This window comes from Musca domestica, unplaced genomic scaffold, assembly GCF_030504385.1.
Source record: "Musca domestica strain aabys unplaced genomic scaffold, Musca_domestica.polishedcontigs.V.1.1 77, whole genome shotgun sequence".
Lineage (NCBI taxonomy): Eukaryota > Metazoa > Arthropoda > Insecta > Diptera > Muscidae > Musca > Musca domestica.
In genome coordinates, this window is record NW_026712400.1 from 68,435 (window position 1) to 82,396 (window position 13,962).

At 33.7% G+C, this 13,962-nt stretch overlaps 1 protein-coding gene across 1 annotated transcript; it reads right to left on the minus strand.

Annotated features, from left to right (window-relative positions):
- Window positions 1-6,434: 6,434 nt before the first annotated feature.
- LOC131806473 (diphosphoinositol polyphosphate phosphohydrolase 2-like) lies at window positions 6,435-13,635 on the minus strand. The gene is made up of 4 exons (XM_059130578.1): window positions 11,954-13,635; window positions 7,364-7,462; window positions 7,146-7,301; window positions 6,435-6,726 (listed from the first exon to the last, which is right to left on the minus strand). Exons 2-4 carry the CDS (start codon window positions 7,460-7,462, stop codon window positions 6,478-6,480), a joined length of 504 nt encoding a protein of 167 aa, XP_058986561.1. The 5' UTR covers window positions 11,954-13,635; the 3' UTR covers window positions 6,435-6,477.
- Window positions 13,636-13,962: the final 327 nt, after the last annotated feature.

Here is a 13,962-nt window from a genome sequence, read left to right on the forward strand (position 1 = left end):
CAAGATTTTATAGATTTGTGGCTTAGTTTGATCCGAACTTCTAATGCCCCATTACGTAAAAAAAAAAACATTTTTATGCAAAAGTATCTCGATTCAAGCGTGTTTCACTTTAAACTACAAACTCCGGTAATATCGGTAGAAAAATGTAGTTAGGAGTTTTAAAAAAATCAATATAGTTGTTGTAGACGGGATAGACAATATTATGCTACACAGATGGTAATATATAGCGAGTATTGACATAATTTCATGGATTAATGTGACTAGGATTATCAAAATGCCGAACATCGGTCTCTATATCAAATTTCAAATGCCGAACCGTTATATGGAAACCTTTGAACAATGCGAAGTGTTTGTAGAACCCACTTGAAGTACAAATACCAAAGTTCACACAAAATCTATCAGAAAGTGTAGCTTAAATCGTCAAAATACAGAATATTTGAAGGTACTGTTATATGTGCGCTATAGGAAAACGCGGACCTAGATATACCAATTTTTAGACAAACCCGTAGGAAAATGTGGGTAAAACCAAAAAATACCGAATATCGGGAGTACCCATAAATAGAGACTTTACGTAAACATCGATCTATATATACAATGTTCCACCATAGCGAACTACAAATACCAATTTTTAGACAAATCCGTAAAAAAATGTGGTAAAACCGTCAAAATCGGGAGGTACCGTTATATTGGAGCTATACGAAAACGTGGAGCTATATAACCAATATTCTATCACCGAAGCTGGAACCTAGTACAAACAACAAATACTATTTATTAGACAAACCCTTGGAAACATGTGGCAATAATCATAAAAATACCGAATATCGGGAGGTACCTTTATATGTGTGCTATACGAAAAAGTGCACCCATATATTCACTGTTCCGCCATTAGAGCTAGAACCCATAAGGAACTACACATACCAATTCGTAGACAAATTGGTGGAAAATGTGGATAAAACCATCAAAATACCGAATATCGGGGCCTATCCCGAAACGGGGACTGATATATCACATTTGCAATACTTACCATCCCAGACACAATACAAACTACTGCGCATCAAACAATGTGGGCTGTATCGTTATTTCAACAGACGGACATCGTTAAATCGACTTAGAATTTTTTGCCGTTCATGAATACTTTATGGGGTCTAGGGTGCATATTTAGAAGTGTTACAAAACGCAATGACAATTTTCATATACCCTCCTGTCCAAGGTGGAGGGTATAAATGATTATTTTCATAGTCTAATGTTTTATGCCGATTTATGCTTGTCCGAGAAAGTAATTTCAGTTCAAGTTTAAACCGCACTTAAGCCTTAAAACAAATTTAGTGACAATTAAAATTATTACTTTACATATAACGTTTAAAAACTGTGCGAAGCGCCTAAAAGTATGCAACAACAATGCTACAAAAATGGTAAAGAAAAAGTGTCTATATCTTACACCGCATTGTGGTCAGGGTATTATGTTTTTGTGCATTTGTTGCGAGAAGGAAGCGAGATAGACCCATAGTTCCTTTTGATCATCTGCATAGAATCACATTCTGAGTCGATTTATGCATGTTCGTGTATTTTTGTAAACAAAATACAGGTCGCATCAATGCCCGATTGAGATGAAAATTTGCGCAAATCATTTGTCTGGTCGCAGGACGAACCCTATTGAAATTGGAGATAATCGGTCAAAATTTAGATGTAGCTCCCATATATATCTTCGTCCGATTTACATTTCAATGTGCACAAAATGTGTAATATTAGTCCAAATAGGATAAAATTTAGCATGTACAAACAAATTCATTGCTGAAATAAGTATGTTAATTTCTGTGGAAATCGGTTCAGATATAACTATAGCTCTCATATATATTTTTAATCCGATTTGTTATTTGTGTCCTCCACAGCCGTTATATGAACTCAGTAATACTGATATTCGGAGAAATACATCAAATATTGCTCATAAATACTTTTCTCAAATTTTATCGAGATCGGTTCAGATATAAATATAGCCACTCGTCCGACAGCTGTTAAAATTATTCCAGTGACAGCTTATTATATTGTTTACAAGCGTACAAAAGCATTTTGGTGAGAATTTTCTAGAAAAAAAAAAATGTTATTCGTGATAGAATTCAAGCGTGGAATTCAATTCGAACAAATCTAAACTTATTCTACAATTTGATGCTATTTCCGACATATTTTGCTTTAAAAAAAAATGTAAAAATTATGGCGTTTGACTTTGTTGCACTTTTTTATCTCACCCTGTATATTTCATCCGATGTTGTATTTAAGTCTCTCGCACCCCTAAAATGCTCACCACAACAACAATAGTTGGCGCCAGCTATCTGCTAAAGCAAATAAATACCTCTGCTAAATTTTACAGAGATCGGTTCAGGTTTTGGATATAGCTCCATATATATGTACATCCGATTTCACGTTCATTGGGCCTAAATCAACTACCAACAAAAAATTGATTTTGATGAATATCGGTTCAAACAAAAATGCCTCCGGAAACTTAGTAAAAATCGATTTAAATGTACCAAGTCGGCCCCGCTCGACTTAAGCCTTTCTTTACTAGTTTTCACTTTACATACATATGACTCTCAGATGATAAATAAACTACTTCGAATGGATTTAGGTCCAACATAATTCTTGCGTTGCTTACAAAAACATTCACCTCCTTTTTCCAAAAAAAAAAAAAAAAACACAACATTCATATCTCCATTGAAAACACTTACCGATATTCGATATTTTGATGATTTGTGTCACACTTTTCACTGAAATTATTTTACATTTAATATTTGAAAGTCGTAACGGGTAAAACCTCCTATGACAGAAAATTGGCTATACAGTCCTCGTCTTTTTGCGACAATGTTCAACGGATTTATTTCAAAGTTGCTGTTTGGTATTGCCAATACATATTATCTTCCCTGATGGAAAATTATCTAAATAGCACCACTTTTACGTATAGCGTGGACCTAACGATATTCTGCACTTTAACGATTTATGTCACACTTTTCAGTGGACTTATTTCAAATTTGATATTAGAATTTCGTAATGGGTACCTCTTCCTGCGAGTGAAAATTACATCTTAGAATATCTCCCATACAATGGAACCTTCCGATATTCTGTGTTTTGTCGATTTTAGCCACATTTTTCAATGGAATTCACAATCGGAGCCACCTTCTCTGCCAGAAAATTGGCTATACCGGTCTACGTTTTGTATAACCGTCTTATGACTGTACCAGCCGATATCCGAAATTTCAATAATTTCAGAGGCATTTTTTGTATTTGTTTTTTTTTTTTTTTTAATTTCGCAAGAACCTCCTATATGGTGAATGGTATTCATCTGTTTGTTTACTTATTTGTATATACAATGGATTTTGACACTGTGATGTCAATGTCAATGCAGGTATAATTAAAAAACAAATTGTAAACAAAATTTCCTTCCCGTCCCCGTCCATTCTTACTTGTTTTCATTTTTAATTGGTGATTTTTTTTTTAAAGGGGACAGGACATTTAAGCAAACACATGTAATTCAGATAAGTGCATGCAATATTTATTTGAATTGGTAGAACGGTCCATATAATAAATTGTTTGAAGATTATTTCATGCAAATGTTAACCGCGACTGCTCCTCGAATATTACATGCGCTTAGTCCAAATTTGTCCTCCTCCTAACATTTCGGCCGGTATCTCACGGTATTTCAATGTAGTCTTCCAATGCGTCGGTTGAAGCGGGCTCGGCTGCAAAGCTTTACCAAAAGAATAGGTTGAAGGTGTTTAATCTCACGATCGACGAATGACGGTTAACCCCTAGTCAATTGACCGGTCCGGAACGTGAAATAAAATGTTCAACGAATTCACCTCTCCATAGGTCGATTCTTACTCGTGCTGTGTTTCACCGTCTTTTTGAAACCACATTTCATTCATGCCAAGCATTGCATTTTGGAGGAAAAAAAGTTGGATATCATTCCTCGGTTGAGCTCACCATTCAGTTACGTTACGATTCGCAACATATTTGAAGAAGTACGGTCCAATGATGCCACCAACCCATAAACAGCACCAAAGTGTGACTTTTTCTGAATGGACTGTTAACATTTGCCATGTTTCTCCGTGATCTTAACTCCAAAATCGACAATTCTGCATATTTACGTATCCATTGAAAAAAAAAAGTTTCGTCGTTGAACACTGTTTTTCGATTAAAAAACTTGATTTTCGCCCAACTTTCCATGAGGCCACTCTCCAAAACTTTGTGTTGCGGTAGGTCGTTGGGCTTCAATTCTTGCAACAGCTGTATTTTGAAAGGGTCATTAACACTGGTCGATACAGCTGCTACAATTTTTTTCAGTTCGTACTCTTCGTAAGCGTGTTGATGGTTTAGTGTCCAACAATGTAAATTTAGTGGAATGATTTGCAAGCGTTGTTCGTTTATAAGACGACTCATTTTTAAATTATAGACCAAACCGAAGATGTTCGACGGTGAAATAAAACACCGAACATGTGTGAGCTGTTTAAAGCAGTTTTACCAAAAATAGAATAGCTAATATATCACCCTTTATATGCCGAAAACGCGGATTTTGTTCGAACCAAAAACAATCAGAGTAAGCATTTTCTTTAAAGACCAGATGCATTTTTAATGTATATTTAACATGAATTAACTTGGTTTTTTTACATTTGTCATCATTACATACAAAGCCAGAGCGAAATGTTTTACGAATGTGAATTTTGTATATCCTCTTCTGTTTCAATGAATTTAGTATCTCTAAAAATTGTATTTATAATTTCCTGGTTTTTTATACTTAGTTTAAGTCTAATAATTTATTATATTTAACAGTTTTCATATTTTGCTTATCTTGATTTTGGGGGGGGTAGATAGAGTTGGGTTTGTTGTTGTTTCAATAAAACTTATACAAAAAAATTAGCCGTAGAAAAAAGAAGTGCAAAAAATGTGTTATTTAATATTTATTTTTGTTTTTTTTTTCTTTCTAATTTGTTATCATAAATTAGAATTATTTTCTTTAGTTTTCTGCTTAAAAAAGTTTGTTTTGCTCTTCCAAAATTGTGTGTATTTTCGAAAAGTAGGGAAAGGCCATAAAGGGGGAGTAGGAAATGGTATTGGCTTAGTAGCTTGGATTATAAGGGGGAGTTTTAGATCTTCTTATGTTTTTATTGTTCGTTTTGTTTTCCTTTATTCTTTCTGTTTTTTTGGTTTAAAGTACAATATATTTTTTTAAGACATAAATTATTTTTTTGTTAGTTTTGTGTTTGCTTTGCAATCAAATTCGAAATAATTATAAATAATTTAATAATATATGTAGATCTTTTCATTTGGAGAGGCTTGATGGGACATGCTTGTTTTAAATTGCATTAAACAAGTTTGTATTACACAATTAGTGCTGAAGCAACAATTTGTATTCTATTAATTTTAACAAAGCAACTTAAAATTTGAAGACAACAATTTTCAATTGCAAATCTATCCAAAAAATACAAAAATTTAGTCCATCATTTAATGAGTTTATATTGTAATGTAGGTAATGAGCAGATACTGTTTAGCATTCCAGAATTGCGGTTTAGTTTCTCTATAAATGTATTAGGTTTTTGTGATAGTAATTATCATATACACGAGAAATCGGTTTGCTATGTGTCCTTGATTAAATTCTGCAAATTAAAGTTAATTTCATGCATTCTAGTTGTGCAGACTTCTTGGAATCGTTTTAAAGTCTAAAAGAAATTTTAAATCCCACAAAAATGTTTCTCTCATCACTTTGTATCAAAATTGAAATTATTTTTCGGTGATTAACTATTGAAAATTGTTGTAAATAGTGTCTGTGAAAAGTCCCAGCTTTTTTTAGGATTTTGAATTGATTTTGTCACGTTAGACGTTACATAACTTTATTATCATTTTATAGCATTATAACGGTTGTGGGAGTGAGTGAAACTTAGAAATGGCATGAGCGTAAAATAAATTTAACAATACAAGTGATCAAGTTGCGAGGGCTGGTTTTCTTTAAAGTATTTTGGGAGATGACAAATTTTAAAAAGCTTAATCACAAACTTTTCAATCTTGTAAAAAAAGACTATCTCCTATTTTCTATAGAATTTCGTTTAACACCGTCATACGCATGTATAAAAAAAGTAACCGTGTAACTTTAGGGACGATCATTTAGTGCCTGAAGTCTTCAGACATTGACTCACTCCCTACAAAAAAATGAAAAAAAAAAATAAAACTTACATAGACCACATATTCAATGAAAGTTATTGATTAGAAGTACAGGGGCTTATAAAAGACGAAAAGAAGGAAAATAGGTGAGCACTAAATATATACGTATCGTCATCATAGTCTGCAATAAAATTGTTCTCAACAGACAGGAGGAGGTTTTCATTAAATACAAAAAATAAACTTAAACAACATAGCATGAGGGGTTTTATGATTTTGTGTGTGTGTGTGTGTTTTGTTTCAGAAAAATTGAAATGAGGTATCTATACACGACGTTTATGCTGAGGTTGGTGCTGCTGTTGTTGGAGAACTTGTTGTCGAATTGACATTTGAGTTATTTTTCGAATGTCGCAATTGCATTAGATAGTGTCGTTGTGTTGGTTTATGCAGAGCCAGCTGTGTCAGGGCATCATCGATGGAAAACCATTGACGTTTACGTCCAATGCTGCGTGAATCTTCCCATTCTTCCAGTTCTTTGGTAACGGTCATAACGAAAACCTCTGTACGATGCATGTGATCCTGATTCTGTAATAAAGAAAATGTTATAATTAAATAAGGAAAAATTATTTTATGATATTCTTTATATTCAAAAGAGTTGTGTTATATGTGTTCAACGTCGCGAGAGCATAATTGTTCTTTTGTTAGTTTTCATGGTATAAGTTCAATGGTAAAGTGTTAGAAATACAGACGAATAGCGCTGCATGTTAAGATACTCATCTTTAAAATGTGAAATTTCTCTTACAGTAATCGAATCTCCTACAACAAACTTCGAAGATCCCAAAAAGTAAATATATTTAGTTAATTTTTATGACATATGTCTATGTCCTATATCCAACGACTCCCTTTTCTTTTTACAGCTTGAACACAATGGACCAAGCAAGCGGTTGCAATCATCTGACATAATTATCTTAAACAAATGTAAAAACAAAAAGTATTTTATTTACCTCAAATACCCCTAAACATCTGCCCAATTTGCCCATAACACCGGCTTCCTCCAACACCTCTCTAACAGCCGTTACCGAAGGTTCTTCTTCGGGTTCTACGCCACCACCTGGCACAATCCAAAGTTCAGGGCGTCTAGAAGACGTAACAAGCAAAACCTAAAACAAATAAGCAAAATAAATTGTAGAATTCTATAGATTTACTTAAATAAAAAACATACCTCAGCTTCTGCTTCGGAACGGACACAAATACAGGCGGCACGTCTACGGAATCCATCCTTATCGTAGATACGTGTGGAATTTGGTTTTTCCTTTACCATCTGTAATACAAAAAGAGAAATTAAAGATTTATCGCAAAACAAAATAAACAATGAAATAACTATAATTATTCATAGCTATCAATTCTGCACCCTTTTTCTTATAAGGAACTGCTTATTCTTGATAAAAAATACAGTAGTTTTTACTCTTGTGATTTAAGGTACTTTCTGATATATTCACTACAATATTTTATGTAGTGTACTGATAAATATGTTGATAATATAAATTAGACGTATGTTCTTCATTTTTTTTTTTTTTTTCAATTGTTAATTTATGAATGGAAAAGCAGACACAATTTCATTTATGGCTCACTCCATTCACATCAATTTTCAAAACCGTATAATAAATCAAAAATGTACGATAGTAATTTCATTTAATTTTTAAATTTCAAGGGAAAGAAACTTAGGAGTGCGAAAGAGGTAGTGTCGTCAGCAATTTCGATTATGTGAATGTTATGACTGAACTTATTGCGGACTTTAACATAAAATCCGTTCATCACAGGGGCATTGCGGTGTTATGGCTTAGGAGAGAGCCAAAGAGGTAGCATGGTTTGGGTTATGATTGGTTTGAGTTAAGGATGGGCAGTACAGGGGAGTCGGCAACTGCATCACTCGAAGACCTTTGGTCCAATGTACTCATCCTAGGAAGAATAAAGTTGTTGGTGATAGTAGATATAGCGAAGGATGGGTTTATAGAGAGAAGTTTAGTTACCACAGTGGTCTGCTTAGCCAGGGAATATGTTTAACACACTTGAAGATGATGGTGGGATCTATGTCTGAGAAGAACGTTAGAGTTTATATTTCCCACCTGCCAAATAGCCTATGTATTTTTCTTGAGACATCTGCTTAGTAGGGTTTCAATTCTTTATCTTCACATAGTCTACAGTAGTCAGGAACACTGTTAATACAACTTGACGTCAGATATTTAATAGTGCAATTGTCAGTCAGTATTTTTTGCGATTTTTAGATCAGACCTACTAAGTGTTAGAAGGGAGATTCTTCTTCCTTCCAGAGATTACCGGCCAGATGACCTTAGATATCCTGCAACTGGTTTCCAGTGCCATTTTCTTAGATTAGAGATTTTTTGAAGTAGGTAACGTAACAGTTTTTTGGTGGTTTAACAGTCTCATCAACCAATAGATCTATCGACTGGGAACCTCCTCGAGTTAATTCAATAGCCACGGTCCTAGCCAAGGTGCTATATCCTGGAACCCAACAAAACTTAATGTAATCTCATATTTCAATGAAGGTTTTCCTGCATTCAAGAGTGGTTCTCGACTTTATATAAAGACATTTGATTTGATAGCTTTAAGGACCGCCTGATTGTCAGCATGTGTTGTAACTGGTCCTGTTATGATATTGTTTAGTTCTTTTACCTTCTTGATTGGAAGAATCTTTGCCAGAAAACGCAGCAATTGTTATCAAGCTCATATGAGAGTTTAATCACAGGATTAGGACAGAATAAGGCAGCATCGGTGCCTTCATCCATTTTGGAGCTGTCTAAATATGGCCAGGTCAGAAGAAGGTTGCTACCAGCACAGTCGTCCCTATCTGGTTGGACATGTTAACTTCAGCTAGTAATTCCTACTAATTGGTATGTTCAGGATTCGTTTATGACCCCCCGCGAAGTGTGGTATCTTCCAGTGACTGAAAGTTTAACACCACATTCAATGCAGATCGAAGAACGCTTTTGAGAACCCCGGTTGGCAATAAGGACACGGCTTTCTGCAATGTGGTTGATTTGGACACTGAATTCAATCGCCTAATTTATATTTTTGAAAATTTGTATGTTTTTGAATGCAATATTTTATATTTCTGAAAAATATAGCTAGCATTCCGACCCAAAATCCCAATAAAACTTTAATTTTCCTACTAGTATTTTTTATACATTTTAGACTTATATGTAAACCGGATAATGGAGAAATATGAAGATCAGAATGTCATTATGACTCCACAATCAATTAATTGAGCGTTTTCTCAAAAAACTATTTTGATTTTTTTTTTTATTTTTATATTTTTTTATATAAAAATAATGAAGAAATATATAAAATTGATATGGACGCAAGAGGAAAGAAAGTGTTTAAAATTTTGTTGGGATTATTTGTACTAGAAAAAAGTCGACAATTGTAGGCTTTAGATATTATATATTGAATAATTATTTGCTATAGGGTAAGTGTACCAGTAGTCGGCACTTTTAGGATTTTCGCGTTTTTAATCACTCTCCATTCTGAGTGGAACATTTCAATTATTACAAAGTTAATTTATTCAGATTCGAAATTTTGTATAGTTTTTGCAATAATAAATAAAGTTTTAATAACTTTCTATTAAATTTCATAAATTTGTAGTTTTATTAAATTAATGCTTTTTTGCCAGTAGTCGGCACCACTTGCCAATTGTCGGTATTGCATTTTCCAACAGTCGACATACCAATTTTTTTGTAAGAAAAATAAATAAAAAAATTAATTAATTAATTAAAATATAATATTTTTGTTTAGTTAAACTGATTCGACGTCTTTATTGTACTTTTCTTAAGAATATGAATTGTTGAGGACCTTCACAGACAAATATTTAATTTTTATTAGAATAATTCATTCTAATGTGAGCAAGAACAAAAATCTGTGACTACATCAAGTACCAACACTTTAACTAGGATTTTCCGCACGTCATCGAATCCAACAATTGGTAAAAGCAGGTTTATGCAGCTTTATTTCTTATCTGTTCAAACAAAACCACTCATACCACTTGTTCCTTATCATTCATTGCCAGCGAAGAAAGAAAGCAATCAAATCAGTATAGATATATGTATGCACAAGAATAAAAATTGTACGAGCATGGGAAATAAATAAAACTGATAAACACGAGTTAACAAAATGCCCCCAAGCATTTGACAGTAACATTGAGCATTAAGCACGTGTAAAGTCCATTGGAAAAGTGTGATTAAAATATGGCATGAATTATCGCATCCATATCTAGCCACAAGCATTAGAATGATATGGCATAATTTGGGTTTTTTTTAAGAAAAATATGCTGAAACATCAAATCAAGAAGAAATTTAACACGAATTTTATCGTTACATTGATATTTTTTTCTAATTTTCAGCTTAACCTGCAGTTCATTGAACATAGATTCTTACATATATAAAAAAACTCAGACGTATGAATATAGATCAGAATACAGGGAACTTAGCTTTGAGTAAGGAGAAGTGGATCCCAAACACTAACCTTGTCAGTCTGCTTAAGGGATATTTTATTATTGTGTATCACCATAAAAAGGCAAGTATTTTTAACGTCTGTTGAATCACCATATATTGTTTCTAGTATTATTGCTAGTATTTTAATTGGGATTTCAAGTTATTACGGCTATGTAGGTCAATACTTTAGTATGTCCTCCATATAACATTAATTTCTTATATTTCGTTTTTATATGTTTTATGTGTTTGAAGTTCTTAATGGTTACCTTCAGGATGAAATTTGTCAATATATATGTCCACATACAGTATAGCCCACATATACATATATGTGCCAATAATCATCAAAACACCTAATATCGATAGGTACCGTTATATGAGGTATATACCAAAACGACCTATATATACAATGAAAAATGAATTCGGTCCACCTTTTCTTTTATTTTTGGAAAAAATCAAAATCAGTGTAACCGTGTTAGCGTTTCGGATTATTAGCTACCAGAAAATGTCTTGCAAAAAGTTTGTAAAAGGTACATTTGGTCATATTTTGCAATTTTTTCCTCATGGAGAAGAGTATATGAAGATCGGCCATACTGTACTCTTCAGCACGCTGAAGAAGAAGATGAATCCTATTGGTACCACCCATTTATTAAAATCACTACTTTAGTCCAAATTCGCCTGCCTAATGATCTACGTACGTGGCATTAATCTAATTTGCTTTTGTTCGTTTATATAAGGGAATCGGGTGATGACTGGTATTCCATTTTGATCACATGTTTTTCAAGACTCTGGAGTTTTTACTATCCATATACAATCCCATATCAATTAGTTTTTGTAGAAAGTATTGAAGTATGTTTCTTTTCCTAAACAGACATGGTTATGTGTATAATTTTTAACAATTGTTTAACTTAGTTTTTGATCTTAGCACTTAGTTTGTAACTATGCTACTGTTCGAACATAATTAAGCAAATAAAATTCCAAGCAAACGAATAATTTTTAAATTCTCATAAGAATACCTCCTCATTATTCAAACTATATAGGTCAAAAAAAAATTAAAGAATAGTATCGCTTTTTGATCTAGATATGTTGCGCAATCGTTATGGGCATGTCCCATAGGATTACCAATTTAGCCCCGGACGGCTGTTGCATGTATATTAGTTTTTCGTTAAGGTTTTTGTAAAAAAGAATTAGATTTGGAATACTCTGGTATTACAAGGGCACTAGTTAAATAGATTGTTTCCTACAACATCAAATAGCATTAATATCAGTGAGATCAGTACAATTATAAACATCTTTAATATACTTACTTTGGTTGTTTTTTTTTTAAATAAACAATAGATGCGTTTTGTTTTAAGAACTTTAAGCGTTGTTCCTTATAACGGCGGGCTAAAGTTGGTTGCTTGTTTTTATTTAAGATTGAAGGCTTCTTCCTGACAAATTATCGACAAGTACTACTGTGGGTGTTGCTATCGGACAGCCTGCCCGCTATGTTGGTATGTGGTAGAGCGTTCTAAATTAAGATTAACAACTGTTTCTCTACAAGGAGATTAACTTCCCACGCATATGCTTGCAGCTTGTTGGATGATAGCTGGATTTATGATGACGAAATAAAATCAAGACGAATCAGGTTCGATGGCAATATTGAACAGCAACGAAAATCACACGGATAATGATGGAAAGAAATGTAGCAAAAATAAGTCAACTCTTTCGTTTGGGAAAGTATTAGTAGCTGCGGTCTAGAATGTGTCCAAAATGAAGGAAGGAAGTTTCACTGTCGTCTATGCCCAATTTATGGTGTAAAAATGTTGAATTTGTAGAATATATAATGTAGTAGGAGGACAAATTAAAATTCAAACAAAATTGGAAAAGTAAAAATAATAATATTGTTGTTATTGCTGGGCGCGCTTGGGAGGAAGAAGTTAGCTTTGCACGTAGAGCATTTTGGTTTTGTTTTTGTTGCTGTTTTATCGGCTGGGTGGCTAGACAGCTGCAAGAGTTACTGTGGGTCAAGCAGCGTAGATTGTTGCTGTTTTCTGGGCAGACAGTTGTTGAAATTCTGTCTGTCTGGTCTCTGCTGTTTTTCGCTTTATTTTTGTTAAATTCTTGTGTGTTGTTTTTTCTATTTTTTTTTTTTTTTTTTTGCAATATTTAACTTGTTTTGTTCTTACTTTGCCGTCTCCACCACAATCATTTACAATTTGACGTCTTTGCAGTTGTTGTATTTTTTGCAAAAAAAAAATTGCGCGACGACACAACGTCCTCTGGTGATGGGAAGAAGTGCGGAGAGTAGGTGCAAAACGACCACAAAGACGACGATGTGACGACCGACCGACCAACAATGGCAGAGGGGCGTCAGACGATGCAATGTTATTGACGGGAGAACGGGCGCCGACCGACACCTCACAAAGACGAGACTTTTTCTCTGGTATATGTGTACCACAAAAGAAACAAAGATGGTGGTTCTTCTTTTCTTTTGCCTCCGAAGCAGAAACAGCTGTTTTATAACAAATAACTCAAACGCCACATTTTCAAAGAAGTAGGTGATGGATTCGTTCGTAGAGGTCTTCCCTTTCTTGAACCCTTAAAAAATTCAAAAGTGCTAAAATTCTGGAATTTGTGAATGTTTAGGGCTACTGCGTTATTGTCACGTATCTAATCACCGTGGGTTGTAACCGTTTTTTTCGCCAGCGAACCACTTTTCATTTGCATAATTAGTCGAACTATGCCACACTTTTGGGTTGGATCCTTTTTATTTGTGGTCGTCGCAGAGGTTCGTTTCCACGTTGTTGACACTAGAATTGTTTGTTATCACGTTGCAATATCCCTCAGTTTGTCGTAATGTTTGTTATAAGTCAATAATTTAGTGCAGCTCGCGACTTTCACTATTTTCGTGGAATATTTTTCTTTATCGCGGAACACAAAATAAAAATAAATTAATTTCTTAATTGCTCAGCTCACCGGCTGAAAAATAGGGCTATACAAGTCGACTTTCTATAGAGTCGATAAATTTGAACGAATGCGTGAATTGAAGGAATCAGCCAAGAAAAATGAGATAATGGAAGATTCCGCAAAGAACAAGAAGCCGGTAATCGGTAGAACTTTAAATAATTGTTCTGTTTCAGAAGTTGGAAAATGCTAATAGCGCGTTTATACTATTGAAGATTAATCCAAGTGATAATAGATATAGGCTTGTTCTATCAGAACTTCTCTTTTCTTTATATCCAGTGAGGATAAAGTTCACATTATCGGAATTTCATCATTATTTCATTATTCCGATAAATTACATATCTTTGTTTTTATATATACTTTTCGGTAG